This window comes from Dromaius novaehollandiae, unplaced genomic scaffold (assembly GCF_036370855.1).
Source record: "Dromaius novaehollandiae isolate bDroNov1 unplaced genomic scaffold, bDroNov1.hap1 HAP1_SCAFFOLD_31, whole genome shotgun sequence".
NCBI classification, from domain to species: Eukaryota; Metazoa; Chordata; class Aves; order Casuariiformes; family Dromaiidae; genus Dromaius; species Dromaius novaehollandiae.
In genome coordinates, this window is record NW_026991289.1 from 4,873,345 (window position 1) to 4,886,665 (window position 13,321).

Below are 13,321 nucleotides of genomic sequence, written 5' to 3' on the forward strand. Positions count from 1 at the left end.
GCTAAACCAAGTGAAAGCAAGCTGCAGGCAGGTCTCCCAGAGGTCAGTGACAGCAAGCCTGACAAGCCTCAGGCCTGAGGCCTTGCCAAGTCAGTGCAAAGCTTACAGCCCATCACTAGGAATGGCAGATTCCATAGGACAGGGCTTCATCGTTACATCTGGTAAGTGCACATCTGCAAATGCAGGAGCTTTGCTTGCGAGCCCGCTCATGAAAACATTCATAAGCATTTCACGAGGATCAAGTGCCCTTCTCCCTGCAAAGTGACAAGCTTAGGGGAAGAACGTGCACCTCAGACAAGTTTCCAGCCTCTTCATCCTCCACAGCTTTTCACTAACCCCCCCAGCAGGCGCTGCGAGAGAAAGCCCACACCAACTCTTGCAACTGCCTTGGCAAAGCCAGAGGAGGGCCTGCAGAAGTCCAGGACATCTGCTGTGGCAGATGTCCTACACGGACACTGAGGTTCTGCTTGCACACTGCAGCTCCCGAAATGCTTGTTCCAGGGCTGTGAGAGCTGCAGGCTGCTGTGGCAGGAGAGGCCTTGGCTGTGCTTGGGTTCATTCCTCAGCTGCTTGCTGGGCTGTGCTAGGCCTCGGTTTTCCGGCAGATTCCTCTCTTGCCCCTGTCACCACTGATGGGAAAACACGTGGAAACAACCCTGCCCTTCCAAGGTAGCACTCTGAAAGACAAAACCAGGCTGCTGTTGCAAACTTTGCAGCAATCAGAGGAAGCCAGGGCTCCTGTGCTCGGAAACACTAGGCATACGGCAAAGCTCAACCTAAGGGGGCCTCCCTCGATGGCTTTGCCACTGATGCCGAGGGAGTGAAGAGTCTTAGGCCAAGAGTTTTGCAGAGCAGGAGCAGAGGGGCCGCTGGGTCCAACGCAATGTTGCTTCAGCCTGGGCCTGCAGGGAATAGCCTCTGGCACATCATTGCCCAGCCATTCCGTGTGCTTCCATCCTTCCGTAGCTCCTGCTGAGGGCTTATAATACGGAGAGGAATGAGTTGGTTTGGGTTTTGTTTTGTGTTAAGAGCCAATCCCTGCCCAAAAGACATCTTGGGCCGGCTTTTTCCTTCAGAGCTGTGTTCTTCATAGCGTGGAGTCGCCTGTATGTGAGCACGACGTGGATGTGAAGTGGAGGCCCACTGCCGAACGGGGCAGGCAAAGGATCCCGAAAAGGCTGAGCTGCTGACTGCCATCTTTGCCTCAGTCTTTACTGCTAAGCCTGGCCCTCAGGAGTCCCCGGCCCTGCAGACCACAGAGGAAGGCTGCAGGGAGCACGTCTTTCCCTTGCTGCGGGAGGACTGGGTTAGGGGTCACTTCAGCAAAGCGGACATACATCATGGCACTCTGGAAGAAAGCAAATGTCTCCTCAGTCTTCCAAGAGGGCAAGAAGAAGGACCCAGGGCACGACAGGCCGGTGAGCCTCACCTCGAGCCCTGCAAAGCTGCAGGGGCAGCTCATCCCGCACACCATTGCCAAGGTGATCAGGAGCAGTCAGCACGGCTTCGCCAAGGGGAAATCACGCTTCAGTGACCTGAGAGCCCTCCATGATGGAGGGACTGGCTGGGCAGATGAGGGGAGAGCAGTGGACGTTGTCTGCCTTGACTCCAGGACGGCCTCCAACGCTGTCTCCCATGACATCCTCAACGCTGGCTCCAATCCTCAACGTGTTCATCGGTGGCCTGCATGATGATCCAAACCTGGGAGGGGCAGCCGATACCCAGAGGGCTGTGCTGCCATCCCGAGGGACCTCGACAGGCTGGAGACGAGCGGAGGGGAACTTCATGAAGGTCAATAAAGACAAGTGCAAAGTCCAGCACTTAGCACAGGTTACTAAGGTCAGGAAGGGAGCGGAGCATCTCTCCTAGGTGGAAAGGCGGAGAGAGCTGGGCCTGTTCAGCCCGGAGAAGAGACGGCTGAGGGAGGATCTCATCAACGTGTGTAAGTGTCTGAAGGGAGGGTGCCGAGAGGATGGGGCCAGGCTCTTCTCAGTGGTGCCCAGCAATAGGACAAGAGGCAACGGGCACAACCTGAAACCCAGGAAGGTCCATCTGAACAGAAGGACAAGCTTCTTCCCTCGCAGGGTGACTGAGCACTGGAACAGGTTGCCCTGAGAGGCTGTGGAGTCTCCATCCTTGGAGAGAGTGAGAAGCCATCTGGCCAGGGTCCTGGGCAAGCTGCTCCAGGTGACCCTGCCTGAGCAGGCCGGGTGGACTACAGGACCTCCAGAGGTCCCGTCCAACCTCAACCCTGCTGAGCTTCTGTGGTTCCAGGAGTGGAGGCCAGCTCCCAGGCTACTTGCGGGTGGGCAGGGCCAAGCCCCCGCGGGGCCAGGCCTCGAGGAGCCCCCCCGGGGCTGCTGTCGTCATGCCGGGTCTGCCCGAGTCCTGCCGTGGCCCCCGGCATCGCTGCGGCCTCCGCTCACACGCTGCTGTGCTGTCCGGGATGGAGAGCGGAGGGAGCCTTCGCCCGGTCTATGTGCGGGCGTCTGGGCCGGGCGATGGCCTGGCCAGGTCCCTGTGTCCTCGGGGCCTCCCCGGAACGGCAACGCCGCAGCTCTCCATGCTTTCAGCCACGAGACCAACCGCTCTGGAAACACCTCCTGTGAGAAGACCTCCAGGGACGTGACGCTACGTGCATGCGTGTCCCCACCGCCTCATTCTTCAACCCTTTCTGCAGTTGGCCTGGGAGAAGAGCCAAGCTTTTGGGTGCTGCAAGGAGATGACCATGCCAGCGCTGTCACCCCGGAGAAGGGCGGAGCAGGGGGATGTGGGTCTCCCCAGCACACGCCATTGCTTATCGCGGCACGCTCCCTGCCGTCATTGAACATCTGCATTTGTCATCCCACCGCTGCAGATGTGGGCAGCGATCCGAGGCTGCTGGGACACAGCAAGTCCCTCCCAGCTGCCGAGAAGGAAGAACATCTGTCCCGAGGGGAAGAGTGAGCTCAGGAAACCTCTTCCAGCTACGAATTGGCAGTGCCTGATGGGCAGGAGCAGTCCCATGGCGTCCATGCTGCTTGTGAGGTCACTTCTGCGTCAGGACCCGATAGGCCAGCAGCAGGCCCATGACTTCGAGGCTGACCGTGAGGTCCCTTGTGCCTAAAATGACGTCAATGCTGCCTGTGAGGTTATTCCAGCCTCCCTGCGAAGCCAGGAGGAGGCACATGGCTGCTGCTTCTGCTCGTGAGGTCACTTGTGCCTCGGCACCGGAGAGGCCAGCAGCGGGCACATGGCTGCCGTTCGTGCTCAGGAGGCAGCAACCTGCCTGGGGAGGCAGCAGGAGCGTCGCTGAGCTCGGTGCAGGAGGGGAGAGAGGGGCCACTGGGTCCAACCAAATGTTTCTGCAGCCTGGGCCTCTCCCGTTGTGTCTTCGTGGACGCATGGATGAAGCATGAGCTGGATAAGAGGCCAGGGAGGTGGACCAAAACCTGGCTGAGCTGCAAGGAGCTTTGCAGAGAAGCACCCGGTGGGCACCAAGTTGACGGTGAACCAGCAACGTGCTCTGGTGGCCACAAAGACCCATGGCATCCTGGGCTGCATCAGGAGCAGCGTTGCCAGCAGGTCGAGGGAGGAGATGCTTCCCCTCTCCTCAGCGCTGGTGAGGCCACACCTGCAGGGCTTGGTCCACCAGTACAACATGGACCTAGTGGAGCAAGTGCAACCACCGAGATGACTAAGGGCCTGGAGCTGCTCCCATACGAGGAGAGACTGAGAGCGCCAAGACTGTTCAGCCTGGAGGGGAGAAGACTCAGGGGGATCTTATCATTGTCTAGAAACGCCCGATGGGGACAGGGGGTGAAGAAGACGGACACAGATTCTTCTCAGTGACAGCCAGGGACAGGACAAGAGGCAACGGGAACATACAGAAATACAAGAAATCCCATTAAACATAAGATTTTTTACTGTGAGGGTGATGGAAACACTGGACCAGGTTGCCCAGGGGGGTTGTGGAGTCTCCATTCTTGGAGATATTCCAAATGCGACCACACATGGTCCTGGGCAACCTGTTCTAAGTGACCTTGCTATAAAAAAGGCGGTGGGGGTAGGTGATCTCCAGAGGTGCTTTCCGTCCTCAGCAAGGCGTTGATCCTGCGGTGACGCTGCCATTGGTGAGGTCACTTGTGAGCTGCCTGAGGGACTTTGCTCCTCCACGAAAGACCGTATTGAGGAGCAGCATTGGTTACTTCTCAAGATCTTCGACGAGGTGTGGGTGCTTCTCCTTCAGGGCCTCGTAGATGCGGTCCTTGCACCAGGGAGTCCAGCTCGGCATCAGCTTGAACAGCTCGCGCATCCTGCTGTGGGACGTTTTCTCCGCCAGGATCCTTTGGTATTGCTCGAAGTCCAGAACATCCCCGAGCAGGAGGTCCAGGACGCCCTTCACTTCGACGACGCGGTTGATCAGCTCCACTCGGTGCAGATCCAGGAAGTGCTTCTCTGTGGAGGCCACAAGCGAACTCAGCGGACTAGCCCGAAGTGGAGGCCTGTGAGAAGGTCCCATCCGACCCGGGGCCGTGCCAAGGTCGATGGTGGGGTTCAGGGCGGGCATTTCACCCCCAAAGGTCTCACCTGTCGTCGTCGCGGAGGCTCCTGGGATTTGTCCTCTGTCTGCCCAGCCTGTGGGAGAGCAAGACGGAGCAGACACGAGAGGGTGAGCGATGGCGGGGCCCAACGAGGGATCTCCAACCCCGCGTGGTCAACGGGGCGCTGGAGGACGCAGGGACGGAGCAGACGCACTTCCACGGGAAGCTCCGTCCTGCAGGAGCACCCAGCCTCCCAGGCCACCTCCCAACCTTGGCTTGGTGACCTTTTCCCACAGCTTCGCCTCCTACCTGGCTGGCTGCGCCGCGATCTGGGGGGCCGGCAACTGGCGCGCGGGGCATCTGCGCCCGCCCCGCTGGGTGCGATGTCTCCTGGAAGAGGACAGGAACCAAGGTTGGGTTCCTCCACCCTAGGGCTGCTCCCGTTCCCGGCCAGCTGGTGCCATCACGTGGCAGCAAAGCTAATTACAGCCCTATCAGGGCCCACCACCACTCTCACATTGGCCGTGGGAGCTGCTGGAGCTACAGATGATGTTTGATGGGCACCTCTGACAGGGAGGTGAGATCCCATCACCTGGTTCAACACGTATGTCTTGCTGGGAACTCACTGCAGTGGAGCTTTAACCTAATTTCAGACACCGTCACGGCAAATACGTACGATCGAGCTCGTCACCCTCGGTTTCTTCTGCAGCCAGCAGAAAAAGACGTTTTGAAGGTTCTGCTTCTGTCTGAAAAGACTCGGGCACCAGACTTCCCTCCTTGGGACATCTCACAGCTTCACCATGCTGGAGGGGAAAGGACGCGAGACACCTACCTCTTCGCAGCACCGCGTGCCACATGCACTTGTCCCTCTCTTCGTCTTTCAAGCTGAGTTTGACTTCCTCTACCATGACACTAAGGTAGATTTCACTGAAGATCTGCTGCTTATCTGCCCCTCTGAGATGGAAGTCCAGGATCTGGTGGAAAGGCAGGAATTGCTCTCAGGAGCTGCTCTTTCATAGCCAGAACAGCAGAAGAAACCAACCCTGTGACCATCCATCATGGTCAAGCTCATCCGCTTGATGGAGGAGCACAAGAAACCAACCCCATGACCATCTGCCATGATCAAGCTCATCCACTCAATGGAGGAGCAGAAGAAAGCAACTCCATGACTGTCCATCGTGGTCAAGCTCATCCTGGAAGAGTATGAATGAGATGGAAGAGTAGAAGAAACCTTGTCTTAGCATATGTCCCCAAAATTTGGATATTTCATGGAAACAAATAGCTTAGGCTCCAGGCGGCAACTCTTGCCCCAACCTTAGACACTGATATTGGGGTGGGATAAACTACATTTTGACGGAAACCAGTCTCCTTGGTTGTGGAGCAACCTGAGATGGTTCTTCCACCTGAGACAGAGGCGTTTTTAGCGACAGAAGTTGGAGAACCATCACACTCTACCAACCTAAAGGGATCATAGGAAGGAATTGGAGAGACAGGCCATTTTCTAGAGGTCACAGCTCATGTTGAGGACGTTTATATAGGAGTTGAGGCTTGCTAACAGCACAAGAACCGTCGCTTTGCCGCGTGATTGGGCTTATTCCACCCATAAAACGCTCGGCTCTACCACGTGAAGTACCACCTGCCTCAGCTCTTCCCCAAATCCCAGTTACCTTGGGTTGTATGGCTATGGGTGCGGAGCCAGAAACAACGTAGGACCTCCCGCAGTTGACACGTTTGGTCAAAGGCGGTTTATCCACCCGGTAGGACATGGACTTCTTCTCTGTCTCTTCAATTGCCTGCAGAAAGTCAAACATGGTCAGCGCCGGGAGAGAAAGATGAGCAAACACGGACGTACATGTAGATCCGGACTCATCAGGCGCCGCCCAGCCTTGGAGGAGCGGTGACGCTTCTGCAGCACGGCATGTGCTTGCTGGGATCTCACCTGCTTTATGGAGCGGTCATCGGGGATCAAGTAGAGATGGAGGGTGACAGGTTCCTTCCTGGTGGCGTGGTAGATCAGCACAAGGGAGTGGATAGGAAAATGGAGAATTGAAGCTATCTTCCTCCAAAGCACCCCCAGAAAGGAGAAGCTGGCGTTTTCCAGCACCGCGTGGAATGGCTTCACCCTCGCCGGCGTCTCCAGGACCAGCTTCCCATCAACGAAATGGCCAATTCGCATCTTGGAAGTGTCTCCTTGGCCTGCCGGGAGGAAACAAGGTCTCCTTTGGCCTCCGGAGGCTCCCACCGAGGTTTAACCCGTGAGCCCAGAGCGGGGACTCCCGGACCTCGGCTTTGGAGGAGGAGGAGGACGGAGAAGGAGGTGGGGGAATGCCACGAAGCCGCTCCACCTCTGAGGCACACGAAGTGTGGCAGGTAGACGGCACCCACGGCGCCAGCCGGCTCCGCCCGGATGTTGAACAACGGGCCGACGAAGGTCCATCTCTTCGCGTCGCCTCCCCGCAGGTGCTGCTGCCAGGAGCCGTACTCGTAGCTCAGGGTGACCGCCGCCTTCACGTCGAAGCACAGATCGGTCTCGGCGCACCGGAACGAGCCGGCACCGGGGAGGGAAACTCTGCGCAGCAAAGAGGAGAGCCAGATCGGGGAGGTCTAGCTTGGACCCATGATGGAGTTAACATCCTGCACGAGCAGCGCTTAAAACCTGCCTCCCAAAGAGGCCAGAAGCTCTCGGATAACAGCAGCCGCCTGGTAGACACCATAAATTCAAGCAGGCTGCTCCTACCTCAGTCCCGCCAAGCATTCGGCCATGTTCCCTGAGACGCCCCCAATTTGGAGCCACCACCTCTCACCTGTAGGCTTTCTTGCCACCCTCATCCCAAATGATCTCTGGCACAGTCGCTTCTGGGAGACACTGGAGAGAGGAACGAGCGTTAGCTTGGCACCCACCAGAGATGTCCCAGGAGCTCTGCGAGGTGCCGTGGGAGAAGAGCTTGGTAGTTTTGGAGCCAAGGAGGTGAGAGGGACCAAAGCCCAGCCTCGTGGTTTGCATCCTTGCGGGAGTATCACGCACACGGAGATGATCCCCAGAATTCAGCGCAGGAAAGAAAGGCAGAGCAGACGGAGAAGATGCATTACACCGTTCTCCATCACCAGCTCAGCAAACGGGCAGGAAAAATTAAAAAGCAGGCAGAAAAAATGAAAAAACCCATCTCAAGCCCATCCCAGCAGGTCCCCAGAGACCCAAGGTGGATGTACGTCTCTCCCACCATGCGGCCAGGGCTGCCCAGGCATCTAACCCTGGGCGAGGTGACTCTTGGGGACAACGGAGAGGGACGCCGGAGATAAGGAGCTCCCACCTTGTCCCTCTGACAGCGGCCACAGCCATCCTCCTCCCTGCGTCGGGCCACCAGGGAAACATCTGTCACGGAAATAGCAGAAGAAATAAATCCCAGGCGGCTTTCGAGGCTCTTCAGGGTGTTGTGAGGCAATGGTAACTGCATGCTAGAGCAGCTGCGCTCTCGCTCACGGTGTGCGACGCTACAGCGTGATCCCGTTTGACCTCATTTCAACCAAGATCAGACCTGGACCATCCTCCTCCCCCCGGCTGAAGGTTGGGTGAGTTGCGTCCCGCCGTTGGTCCCACCAGGGCTGAGCCTCGGTGAAAGGCAGCTCCCCGTTTCAGCAAAATTAAGCACGCCAGCAACGGGATACGAAGCCCCTGAAACGCCCATGAAACCTCCCTGCGGACAAGCTCAGCGCTACTCACCGGGATCAGATGAGTCCTCCTCGGAGCTGGATGAAAAGCCAAACCTGGACATCTCTGAAGAGACACGAGAATAGGTTAAAAGACACAAAAGAAAGACGATGAGCGACACAGAGCCTCAGCGGAGGTGCGAAGCATAACCTCACTCACCCATGAGCGCCGCATCTTGCTGCATCCAGGACGCAACTTCAGCTTGTCCGTGGATTTCTGGAGGAGAAAGAGGGAAAAGTCCTCAAAATCTGGAGCCCGGATCAGCTCTCCACTAAACTGCCAGCTGCGGGCAGGAGCCAGGCTGCCCCGTTCCCCAACTTCGTGCCATCTCAGAGGGGTTCAGGACCCAGCTGGATCAACCCTGCTTGGAGACCAGAGACCTCCCAAGGTCCCGGCTGAGTTGGATTGTTCCTACAACGCTACGGCTGAAACCGCCGCAAAACCCCGTCCCCAAGAGGGTGAAAACAGGACCAACCTGCTTCTCTGTCTGGCACCAGAGAAAAGCACTGTTTGTCGCTTCTGCTCATTTCTGGAAGGAGACGCAGAGAGGAAACCGGTGGGAAACCCGATCCGGCGGCGCGACGTGGGATGAGGACCCCAACCCAAGGGGACACCCCTAACCCCCCTCCGACCTCCACCCCAGGGAGGGGGTGCAAGGAAAGAGGACCAGGTTTCACACCCATTATTCCTGCCCCGCTTTCGGCATGGGAAGTCCCGTCTCCTTCTCCAAGTGACCTAGGTCAAACCGAGCCGCGGCTCCAGGGCGTTTCGTTCCTCGGAAAACGCACGTGCAAGGAGGTGGACGTCACTTGTTGGGACACAGCCAGGAGGAGAAAGGTAGCTGCTCCAACTAGGGGGGTCCAAGCAGCTCTTCCGCACCCTCAGGAGTCAAAAAGAACCAAAAACGGGGCCAGACTGAGCACCAGAAGAAGTAAAAACATGATCTTGGAGCAACTCAGCTGGTAGATCGCATCCTTGTTGGCTGAGAGTCCATAGAGACGCGTTGAAGGGACAACGTGTTGGAGGCTTCATGTGTCCAAGGGACCACGTGTCCGAGGGACCACACGTACTTCGGAAACGGAGGAGCCCACCAAGACCCGACAGAGATGACTGAGTGGAAGGGGAAGGACGAGGCAGTACTGGGAGCTGGAAGGAGTTTTGGTGTCTAAAGCTGGGGCTGAATCCCACCGCAAGGGTTGGAGGGGCCAAATCCCACCACGAGCGCTGGAGGAGCTGAATCTCCCCTGGGAAGCGGGAGGAGATAAAACCTACCCAGAAACTTGGAGAGGGTAAATCCTACCTGAAGAGTTGAAGATGATAAACGCGACCTAAAAAATCAAGTCTGAATCCCACCAGGAGAGTTGGAGATGAATCCCCCCAGGAGAACTGGAAGAGAAGGAAAATCTCACCTGAGAAATCAAATATGAATCCTACCAGGAGGGTTAGAAAAGGCAAATCCCACCTGGAGAGTTGGAGGAGGAGATAAATCCCACCTGGAAGAACAGGTGTGAATCCCACCAGGAGAGCTGAAGAAGCCAAATCCCACCTGGAGAGCCAGAGGAGAAGGAAGATCTCACCTGGAAAGACAGAGGAGGTTGGATGAGGTCAATCCCACTCCAAAAGTTGCAGGAGGTCAATCCCACCGCAAAGGTTGGATGATATCAATCCCACCCTGAAGGCTGGACAAGCTGAATCCCACCAAGAACACTGGAAAAGCTGAATCCCCCCAGGCAAGTCAGAGAAGGTCAATCCCACCCAGAAAACAGGACAAGGACAATCCAACCGGGAAAATCAGGAGGAGTCAATCCCAACTGGAGAGCTGCAGGAGCTGAAACTCACCCGGAAGGCTGGAAAAGGTCGATCCCACCACAAAAGCTGGCCGAGATCAATCCCACCTGGCAAATTAGAAAAGCTCAGTCCCGGCCCAAAAGCTGGATGGGATCAAGCCCACCTAGAAGGCTGGATGGGATCAAGCCCACCTAGAAGGTTGAATGAGGTCAAGCCCACCTAGAAGGCTGGATGAGATCAAGCCCACCTTGAAGGCTGGATGAGATCAAGCCCACCTAGAAGACTGGATGAGATCAAGGCCACCTAGAAGGTTGAATGAGGTCAAGCCCACCTAGAAGGCTGGATGAGATCAAGCCCACCTTGAAGGCTGGATGAGATCAAGCCCACCTTGAAGGCTGGATGAGATCAAGTTTACCTAGAAGGTTGAATGAGGTCAAGCCCACCTAGAAGGCTGGATGGGATCAAGGCCACCTAGAAGGCTGGATGGGATCAAGGCCACCTAGAAGGCTGGATGAGATCAAGCCCACCTAGAAGGCTGGATGGGATCAAGCCCACCTAGAAGGCTGGATGAGGTCAAGCCCACCCCAAAAGTCGATGGAGTCAATGTCACCAGGGAGACGGAAAAGGCCATTCCCACCCCAAAAGCTGGGGGAGGTCGGGGCCACCAGGGAGGTCAAACGAGGCCATTTCCACCCAAATGCTGAAGAGGGCAGTGCACTGCTTGCACAACCCCAGACCTCGCACACCCGGCCCTCGCACACCCGTACCTCGCGTACCCTGTCCCTCGCACACCCATCCCTCGCACACCCCCATCCCTCGCACACCCTGTCCCTAGTGTACGCCAGTCACTCGTGCACCCCTGTCCCTTGCACACCCGTCCCTCGCACACCCGTTCCTCACGTACCCCGTCCCTTGCACCCCCGTCCCTCGCACACCCCATCGCTAGTGTACCCCAAACCCTTGCACCCCCATCCCTCGCACGCCCGTTCCTGGCGTACCCCATCCCTCGCACACCTCGTTCCTCATGTACCCCGTCCCTCGCACACCCCAACTCCTCACACCCCCATGCCTTGCACACCCTGTCCCTAGTGTACCCCAATCCCTCGCGCACCCCCGTCCCTCGCACACCCCATCCCTCGCACACCCCAATCACTTCCACACACCTCAGTCCCCTGCACACCCCTGGCCCTCGCACACCCCAATCCCTTGCACACCCATATCTCCTGCACCCCCGTCCCTCGCACACCCCGTCCCTCGCACAGCTGTCACCCCCATCCCTCGCACAGCCGTCCCTCGCACCCCCGGTCCCTCGCACACCCCCATCCCTTGCACACCCATCCCTCGCACACCCTCAACCCCGTCCCTCGCACACCCCTGTCCCTCGCACACCTCGTCCCTCGCACCCCCGTCCCTCGCACCCCTAGTCCCTCGCACACCCGTCACCCCGTCCCTCGCACACCCCAATCCCTTGCACACCCGTCACCCCCGTCCCTCGCACCCACGTCCCTCGCACACCCATCACTCCGTCCCTCGCACCCCCGTCCCTTGCACACCCGTCACCCCCATCCCTCGCACACCCCAATCCCTCGCACACCCTCAACCCCGTCCCTTGCACCCCTGTCCCTCGGGCACCACGTCACCCCGTCCCTCGCATCCCCGTCACCTCCGTCCCTCGCACACCCAGGGCCCTCGCGCAGCCGTCACCCCGTCACCTCGTCCCTCGCACCCTCAGCCCCCGCACCCCCATCACCCCATCCCTCGCACCCCCGGGTCCCTCGCACCCCCCGTCCCCCCGTCCCTCGCCCCCCCCCCCCCCGTCGCACCCTCGTTGCTGCCGCCCCGGAGCCGCTGTCGCTTGGAGCCGCTTTCGCTTTCGCTCCCACCAGAACCGGAACCCGGCGGCCGCTGGGGGGGGCACACGCAGCCCCACGGCTGCCCCACGGCTGCCCCACGGCTGAGCCCCACGGCAGCCCCATGGCAGAGCCCCACGGCAGCCCCCCATCAGCCCCAGGACGCTGCCCCACGGCTGCCCCACGGCTGAGCCCCACGGCAGCCCCATGGCAGAGCCCCACGGCAGCCCCCCATCAGCCCCACGGCGCTGCCCCACGCACGTGCCAGCCCCACGGCAGGGCCCAACAGCAGCCCCACGGCACTGCCCCACGGCAGGGCCCCACGGCAGCCCCACGGCCACCCCACGGCCACCCCATGGCAGCTCCACAGCAGCCCCATGGCAGAGCCCCACGGCCACCCCACGGCCACCCCATGGCAGCTCCACAGCAGCCCCACGGCCGCCCCACGGCAGCCCCCCATCAGCCCCACGGCGCTGCCCCACGCACACGCCAGCCCCACGGCAGGGCCCCACAGCAGCCCAACAGCACTGCCCCACGGCAGAGCCCCATGGCAGCCCCATGGCCACCCCACGGCAGCCCCATGGCAGCTCCACAGCAGCCCCATGGCAGAGCCCCACGGCAGCCCCCCATCAACCCCACGGCGCTGCCCCACGCACACGCCAGCCCCACGGCAGGGCCCCACAGCAGCCCCACGGCACTGCCCCACGGCAGAGCCCCATGGCAGCCCCACGGCCACCCCACGGCCACCCCATGGCAGCTCCACAGCAGCCCCATGGCAGAGCCCCACGGCAGCCCCCCATCAGCCCCACGGCGCTGCCCCACGCACACGCCAGCCCCACGGCAGGGCCCCACAGCAGCCCCACGGCACTGCCCCACGGCAGAGCCCCACGGCAGCCCCCCATCAGCCCCACGACGCTGCCCCACGCACACGCCAGCCCCACGGCAGCCCCACAGCAAGGCCCCATGGGCACCCTATGGCAGCCCCACGCACACGCAGCCCCACGGCAGCCCCACAGCACTGCCCCACGGCCGCCCCACAGCAGGGCCCCATGGCCACCCTATGGCAGCCCCACGCACACACCAGCCCCACAGCGCTGCCCCACGGCAGCCCCACAGCAGCCCCCCGCACACGGCAGCCCCACGGCACTGCCCCACGGCATTGCCCCCCCCCCACGCACCAGCCCCACGGCGCTGCCCCACAGCACTGCCCCATGGCAGGGCCCCACAGCAGGGCCCCGCACCAGCCCCACGCACAGCCCAGCCCCACATCAGCCCCACAGCGGTGCCCCACAGCCCTGCCCCCCCCACACGGCAGCCCCACGGCAGGGCCCCACACCAGCCCCACGGCCGCCCGGCGGCACACGCGTGTGCGAGGCAGCAGCACGGCGAGGCCGGGGGGGGGGGGGCACACGTTTCTGGGGGGGGCGGTGGGGCCATGTGGCCCCGTCCCC

The 13,321-nt window shown here is 60.2% G+C and overlaps 1 protein-coding gene across 3 annotated transcripts; it reads right to left on the bottom strand.

The window, feature by feature from the left end:
* Positions 1-3,914: 3,914 nt before the first annotated feature.
* On the bottom strand, positions 3,915-10,129 carry LOC135325583 (NACHT, LRR and PYD domains-containing protein 1b allele 2-like). Of its 3 annotated transcripts, none has more exons than XM_064503683.1 (16): positions 10,072-10,129; positions 9,726-9,809; positions 9,533-9,618; positions 8,912-9,112; positions 8,708-8,761; positions 8,392-8,448; positions 8,245-8,298; positions 7,835-7,896; positions 7,328-7,389; positions 6,869-7,092; positions 6,463-6,719; positions 6,191-6,316; positions 5,356-5,497; positions 4,833-4,913; positions 4,570-4,617; positions 3,915-4,437 (listed from the first exon to the last, which is right to left on the bottom strand). In XM_064503683.1, the coding sequence occupies exons 4-16, from the start codon at positions 8,913-8,915 to the stop codon at positions 4,184-4,186; spliced, it is 1,425 nt and encodes a 474-aa protein (XP_064359753.1). In that variant the 5' UTR covers positions 8,916-9,112; positions 9,533-9,618; positions 9,726-9,809; positions 10,072-10,129; the 3' UTR covers positions 3,915-4,183. The 3 variants fall into 3 exon arrangements, with proteins under 3 accessions (XP_064359753.1, XP_064359751.1, XP_064359752.1); XM_064503681.1 differs by having other exon boundaries at positions 5,200-5,497; XM_064503682.1 differs by lacking the exon at positions 8,912-9,112 and having other exon boundaries at positions 5,200-5,497.
* Positions 10,130-13,321: the final 3,192 nt, after the last annotated feature.

What these genes read in the sequence shown, in the direction of transcription:
- LOC135325583 (XM_064503681.1), bottom strand. An exon ending in GCCGCTGTCAGAGGGACAAG is followed by an intron (nt 7,390 to 7,834) that starts GTGGGAGCTCCT and finishes TCCTCTCTCCAG; the next exon opens with TGTCTCCCAGAAGCGACTGT. An exon ending in GGTGGCAAGAAAGCCTACAG is followed by an intron (nt 7,093 to 7,327) that starts GTGAGAGGTGGT and finishes TTTGCTGCGCAG; the next exon opens with AGTTTCCCTCCCCGGTGCCG.